Source organism: Falco rusticolus, chromosome 16 (assembly GCF_015220075.1).
Source record: "Falco rusticolus isolate bFalRus1 chromosome 16, bFalRus1.pri, whole genome shotgun sequence".
Taxonomy (NCBI): domain Eukaryota; kingdom Metazoa; phylum Chordata; class Aves; order Falconiformes; family Falconidae; genus Falco; species Falco rusticolus.
In genome coordinates this window covers 429263-436144 of record NC_051202.1, presented here as the reverse complement: position 1 = coordinate 436144, position 6882 = coordinate 429263, and the positions used below count along the sequence as shown (strand labels likewise).

Sequence of the window (6882 nt, the reverse complement as noted above, 5' to 3'; positions counted from 1 at the left end):
TTGCCTCGACTCTTCGGTCCCACCAAGCGGGGCGGGCGCCACGCCTGCGCCGAGCCAGCCCGGTGAAGCCACTCGCCCAAGCCGAGGGCCGGGCGGTGCCGCGCTGCCTGCCGCCCGCCGGGCCCCGCAGGCGCAGCGCCCCCAGCCGGCCGCCCCGCCCCCCCCGCCGGGCCGCCCCGACACGCCGGGCAGGGCTGCCCCGTGGGCCGCCACCCCCGCGCCACCGGCAGCAGGTGCCGCCCCGCCCCGGTGGCCCCGCGCGGGGGAGGCGAGGCTGCCCCCACGCCCCGCCCCGCCGCGACGTCACCGCCCGCGGTGGCGCGAGCCGCTCCGGCGGTGACGTCGCGTGGCGCTACCGGGCGGCACCGCCCCCCCCGCCCGCCCAGCGCCGCGCCGGGAGCCCGCAGCAGGTACCGGGGAGCGGGAGCGCGGGAGCGGGGCGGGGGGGCACCCGCAGCCTCGGCCCCGCGGGGCGCCTCGTGCCCACCGCCGCGGCGGGGGCGGGGCGCTGGCTGCGGCCACGGCGCCCCCCCGAACGCACCGACTGCCCCCGGCCACGCACGGTCCCGGCGCTGCCGCGGTGAGCGCTGCCGGAATCGCCGCCCCCGCGGGACCCGACGCCGGGGCGGGGGCCCCAGGCCGCTGAGGGAGCGCCCCCCCCCCCCCCCCCCCCCCCCGCGGGACCCGGACCCTGCAGCCCAGCGCCGCCCGCGCCCTGCCGGGGGACCCGCTCGTGCGTCCTCGCCCGCGAGAGCCAGGGCAGCCCCCGCACTCCTGCAGCGGCCCCGGGCCACGCGTCGTACCCCGCTGCCGGCGTGTGCCAGACCCCGCCGAGGTGACCCGGGCAGACGGGCACCCTCCCCGCTGGCACCCCGTCTCCTGCGCCACCTGGATCGGGCCCGTGTGGCCGCAGGGGTGGACCGGGCTGGAGGGACGGGGAACACCTGCACCCACTCACGCTGAGCCCACTCTCCTTCCCGCAGGAGCCGCCATGGATCTGGTCCTGGACGCCGCAGACCGACACCTCCTCACGCCCTACGTGTACCCCACCAGCTGGCCCGAAGGCGAGCCCTGCCGCCAGCTCCTCAGCCTCTTTGTCATCACCAACCTGGGGGCACTCACCCTCTACCTGCTCTTTGGCACCCTCAGCTACTACTTCATCTTTGACCACGAACTCAAGAAACATCCCCAGTTCCTAGAGGTGAGTGCACCCCGCGTCACCCCCTCAACATCCCGCCTTGCCCATGCTGCCAGTGCCCCCCTTGCCATCCTCCTGTCGGAGGCTGTTCCGAATGATGCGTGCTAATGCCTTGGCACGGGCTGTCACCGCTGCCTCTTTGGTATCTGCTCTCATTTGCACCTCGAGGGATGCTCTTCTCCCGCGTACCAAACCCCTACCCTGCACAGGGCTCATGAGACACACGTCCCTGCCCCCCACCCCTTGACCGCCAAAGCGAGCCCCTGGGAAGCCCCTGAAGACGCGAGGACGCTGAGACCAGCTCACAGCCTACCACTGACATCTACGCCTGGCAGAGATGCTGGACTGCCCGGTCCTCCTGAAGCCAGGACTTGTCGCTCCATATGTGGGTGACCCCCCATCCGCTGAACACCCGACCCTACAGATACACCCACACTCCCAGCTCTCCACCCTTGCCCACCACAAACCACCTCGCTCCAGGCACAGTGGCAGCCTGGGGGTCCCCGGCCACTCCAGAAGTACACCGTCCCTGCACACATCCAAACTGACCACACTGGCACCGGCACCCTGCGTTCTCCGGCACGCGTCGCTCCCTTGCTGTGGCAACCACCGCTCACACACGTGGCAGCTAAAGGCTGGCTGCCGACGCACACAGACCGATGCAGGTCTCTGCACTTGGCTTTTGCAAATCAAAGGCTGCCTGACTGGTGGTGGCAATTGCCCTCGCAGCCCTCCGGTGCCCCTCCACACGGCACCCTCAGTCATCCCTGACCAGAAACAAGGACCACTTGCACAACACACCAGGCCCAGCACCCTGCACCAGCCCTGTCCTACCGTGAGCATGGCTCTCCCCAAATGGGTGGCACACAGCACAGACGTACCTGCCTCGCGAGGGGTTGGGGCTCTGCCCGGCTCCTGCTGTGCCCCCTCCCCTGACCCCTCTCTTCTGCTGCTTCCCCCGCAGAACCAGGTGCGTCGGGAGATTGTCTACGCGCTGTGCTCCCTCCCCTGGATCAGCGTGCCCACCGTTGCCCTGTTTTTCGCTGAAGTGCGGGGCTACAGCAAGCTCTACGACAACATTGAGGACTCCCCATATGGTAAGCTGCTCGCCTGCACCCCCTCGCCGGGCTGGCACCCCCTCGCCGGGCTGGCACCCCCTCCCCATCGCTCAGGTTCCCTCTCTTGGCCCCCACCCAAGGTGGGCAGTGCACCCAGCACGCCCTCATTTTTCCTGACGACGCTGTATCTTGTACGAGCCCCAGAAAATCCCCCTGGGTACCTCCCGCCTCGAGCTGGTCTCATCTGTTAGTTGTAATCCCAAATTCTCTTTAGGCCAACAAGGGGAGGTGCCCATTTTCCCCAGCTTGGGGATGGGGTGTAGTGGCCTGTTTGATGCACACCCTCCCCTCCACAAAAGAAGCCCTTGGCTTCCCTGGGTGCAGCTCCTGACAAACTAGTGCCTGAGTCGCTTTCTCCAAGTCATGCGAGACCATCTAGCTCTACTGCCATGTCTCTTTGATGGGACAGATCCCAACGCAACTCACACACCTCCTGCTGCAAGGGCCATTATGTCTCCCTGGCCCCCGCGACCCCCAGCTCCTTACCGGCTCTTGGCACCTGCGGGTGCCACCCCTAACATCCCTGTTCCCCTAGGCTGGTCAGGCGTCTTCCTCAGCATGCTGTCCTTCCTCTTCTTCACTGACATGGGCATCTACTGGATACACCGTGCTCTCCACCACAAGCTACTCTATAAGGTACATGATGGGATGGTGGGCCCCAGACGAGAGCCCTCGCCCTGCGATGGGGCCGCAGCTGAGTGGCTTCTCCCAGGGAACGCGCGCCCTGCGGGGAATGGTGGGGTTGCCTTGCCTCAGTCCATGATGTGACGCGAACCGAAAGCCCATTAGGGCACATGTTCCTCTCCTGCCCTTTGGGCGTCCCTGGCCGGGGGACCCCCTAAAAGGGGCCAGCCTGCATGGGCCCTATGCCCACCCCTGCCTTGGGGACCGATGGCACATCCTCTCCCCACAGCGTTTCCACAAGCCCCACCACCTGTGGAAGATCGCGACGCCCTTCGCCAGCCACGCCTTCCACCCTGTTGATGGCTTCATGCAGAGCCTGCCCTACCACATCTACCCCTTCCTCTTTCCCCTACACAAAGTCACCTACTTGGGCCTCTACATCTTTGTCAATGTCTGGACCATCTCCATTCATGATGGCGACTACCGTGTCCCCCACCTCCTGCGGCACGTCATCAATGGCTCAGCCCACCACACCGACCACCACTTGTACTTTGACTACAACTACGGGCAGTACTTCACCCTCTGGGACAAGATCGGTGGCTCCTACAAGAGCCCCACAGCCTTTGAGGGCAAAGGCCCCCACGACTACTTGCGCAAGCTCCGAGAGAAAGGGCCAGGGGTGCCCAATGGCCCCCCAGATGCCAAGACTGAGTAGGCTTCCGCCTGTCCTGTCTTCATTCTGGGACAAGATTCCCTGGCCACATTTTGTCCCCTTTCTCCCTGGCCTCTTGAGACTACTTTCCCACAGACAAAGAGCCCGTGTCCCCTGATGGCACGACGGCACGGGGCAATTCTCAGCGAGCGCTCCAGCCCGCCCCAGCTCCCAAAACGGTGGCAATCCAGCCTTGTCCTGCACCACAGACCTGCTCTGTTCCCCCTGTTGTTTCCCCTCCTGGCTGCCTTTGGATCTCTGCTAAGGTCCCTGCGTTGCTTTATTACCGTGCTGCTGCTTTACAAAAAGAACAATAATATGGCACAAATAGAACAATAACATGGCTCTTGGCAGGGTCTCCATCCATCCGTGCTGTGCGCCTTTGTTGTCAATTCGCCGTTGCCATCGCAGAGTCCATCGGGATGGGTTGAGTTGGATTGATTTGAGACAAGAGGCTGATGGTGCTACATTTTTTTCTGATCTGTATTTAGCGAAAAAAAGACGCAAACACCTTTCAGAGACGGTGTGGGTCCTCCCGACGGCTCCTTAGCGTGTTGAGGGCCTGGCCTCAAGATGCGGCAGGACTCCTTGGTGCTTGCTGCACTCTCCTCCTTCCTCTCGCCTAGGGATGTCCTGCGGGCACTGGCGGGACACATCCCAGGAAGAGCATGGCTGTAGGATGAAGATACACTTTGAGTCCTCGGGGTCCCTCAAGCTCCCTGAGAACATTGAAGGGGGTGGGGGTGGGGGGATGAGGAAGAACAGGCCCCTGGTGGCGAGGGGCAGGGACTTCTCCTCACTTGAGGGTTCATGGCTGGCCTTCCCCCTTAATGGCCGGCGTGCTTCCTGCCCTGCCTTTGGGTCTGACCTACATTTAATAAATCTCACTTGCCAACTTGGGTGCCGTTTGGTCCCTTTGCCCTTGCTCCCAATGGCACGCGGAGCCTGCTGGGGCACCCTGTTTCTCCCCCGTGACAGGCTTACCCCGCGCCGTTCCAGCAGCCAGTATGCCCACCACCTCATCCCTCTTGCCGAACTGGCAAAGGGGACAGGGAAAATATGACCGACTGCCAGCCCCCACGACTTCTCCTCCTGCAGGTTGGCCATGAGGATATGCTTTCCCCATGCTTTTGCCTCCCCACGTGCACGGGAACCCTGACCTCTGTTTGCTGATTAACTTGAAGGCCAGAGAGCTGCCAAGGCTCAAGGCAAGGCCCAGATCAAACAGAGTGACAACGTTGCTGACCTTTGCCAGCCACCACGGTAACCACATTAGACCTTTGGGAAGAGCCCTGGGCTTTCTCATTGCCCGGTCTCTCCACCTCCCCTGAGCCCAATGGCCTCACTGACACCTACACCCCATGTTCATAAAACTGTTGGGATAACAGCCACGGGGTGAGGCATGTCTGGCTTGGGGCAGATGCTCCCTGGGAAGACACCTGGGGACTGAGAGGCAGCCAACAGCCAAACCCAGCCATTTTGGAGCTGGTGGGCCGCATGAGCCTGGCAGAGTCGTCACCCTGCCCAGCTCTGTGGGCCAGGAGGTAAGACATGCTGTGTGCTGCTGGCCCCCACCACTTCTCACCAATGTCCCTCCTGTGGGTGACCTGCTTATGCCCATGCCCTCACAAAAAAAAGCCTGCAGGAAATCCTCGGGGACTGGCCATGTGCCATGGGCGGGAGGTCCAGCAGGGTCACCCCGATGGCTCTGGCTGTGACAAAACCTCTCGTTTTTATTGCAAGTCACACGCCAGCCTCTATGCGCTGTGCAAGCAGCACTTCGCACGGGTGGTGCATTATGGGACATACCAAAACACAAAACACCCCATGCTTTGCACCATGCACGTGGCAACGTGTCACCAGACTTGGGCTCCGGCCCACTCTTACCTGCGCTCGTGAGCCACATGCTGCCCTGTGCCCCAGGGGCGCCTTGTGCTTGCTGCAAGCCCTTGCCTTTGACCATGGCAAAGGCAAAACACTCTGTAAGCTTGACCGCTTAAACTGCACATCCCTGAAAGCCAGCAACAGGATGGAGGTGACACATGATGGGACAGAAGAAATAAACCTCCAGCTGACCTGAGCCATCTGCCTACCTCCAGGTGAGGGGCTGCATGGGGGTTTGCTCATGGTCGGCGCGAGGGCTGTCTGCACAATGCGGTGAATGCAAAGGGGGTCCTGGACACAGAGATGAATTCCAAAAAGCTATGCATAGAAGTGAAACCCCAGAGAGCGGGAAGGGGCAGGCAACCCCCGCAGGAGCTGTGGGGCTAGCAGTGACCCTTGGCAGCCAGCACCTTGAGGGAAAGTCCTATGAATGAAACTGCATCGCCTCTGGCACAACGAGACCCTGCAGCCTCCCGTGGCCCTTCTCCTACTCAAGCATAGCTGGGCACCTCACATCCCCAGCAGACAGGGGTGCACTTGCAGCAGAGGACAGGGAGGTTGGGACCTCCTGGTCACACACGTGCCATGCAGAGGCTGCTGGCATGGGACGTGTCCTCCCCTGTGGCCTTGGGCTCTGTACTGCAGAGACACAATTCTGTATCTGGGACTCTGATACTGCTGTTACCACAAGATGGAGGTGTTGCTTGCTGCACGCCAGCAGCAGGAGATGAACCTGCCGGGCAGCCTTCCTCCTCCTCTTTGCTGTCCCAGAAGCATGGGGCTTAGAGGCAGGAGCAGCTTCAATGTGCCAGCTCTGCTGGAGGACACGGGGGCAGTCCAGAACCAGCGGAGCCTGCATGAGGCATAGTGGCACAGCAAGGACAATTCCATGAGGTGTGCAGGAAGCCCCAGAGCCTGACAGGGCCGCCCTGCTGCAGTCCTTGCATTGCTACCCACCTGGCTAACCCGTACCCCGTCATGCAGGCTGAGTGACAACCCTCATCCCTCCATTCCCGCCCTCCTGGAGGCACGCAGCCTTGGGTCACATCAACCCCAGCACCTCTGAGGAGTTCTGGAGTGCATGCATGCTGCTTCGGACTCTGTCGCATCCCCTTGCCCCAGATTCATGCTCCCCTACCCCGTGGCTCCCCTTATTACCCTCTGAACCCCAGTGCCCCCCAAGTGACAAGACCCCTGCTTATGGACATGACACCGAAGGGGCTGGCATTCAATGGGCTGGCGGCACGGCTGGGTGGTCAGATGCACTGACCCCTATCCCGGAAGCCCTCTCCTGCCATCTGTGGTTGTGTGGCTGGCTGCAGACCTCTCGACCTGAGAGCTGTGGC

General features: G+C 62.9%; 1 protein-coding gene across 4 annotated transcripts; it reads left to right on the top strand.

Moving 5' to 3' along the window:
- The first annotated feature begins 304 nt into the window (after positions 1 to 304).
- On the top strand, positions 305 to 4547 carry SC5D (sterol-C5-desaturase). Of its 4 annotated transcripts, none has more exons than XM_037409758.1 (5): positions 305 to 410; positions 984 to 1201; positions 2163 to 2295; positions 2852 to 2952; positions 3230 to 4547. In XM_037409758.1, the coding sequence occupies exons 2-5, from the start codon at positions 992 to 994 to the stop codon at positions 3653 to 3655; spliced, it is 870 nt and encodes a 289-aa protein (XP_037265655.1). In that variant the 5' UTR covers positions 305 to 410; positions 984 to 991; the 3' UTR covers positions 3656 to 4547. The 4 variants fall into 4 exon arrangements, with proteins under 4 accessions (XP_037265655.1, XP_037265657.1, XP_037265656.1 ...); XM_037409760.1 differs by lacking the exon at positions 305 to 410 and adding an exon at positions 421 to 569; XM_037409759.1 differs by lacking the exon at positions 305 to 410 and adding an exon at positions 421 to 580.
- Positions 4548 to 6882: the final 2335 nt, after the last annotated feature.

Coding starts and splice junctions, on each gene's coding strand:
- SC5D (XM_037409758.1), top strand. CDS start 992: ATGGATCTGGTCCTGGACGCCGCAGACCGACACCTCCTCACGCCCTAC. Junction 1,202..2,162: donor AACATCCCCAGTTCCTAGAG/GTGAGTGCACCC, acceptor CTTCCCCCGCAG/AACCAGGTGCGTCGGGAGAT. Junction 2,953..3,229: donor ACCACAAGCTACTCTATAAG/GTACATGATGGG, acceptor CTCTCCCCACAG/CGTTTCCACAAGCCCCACCA.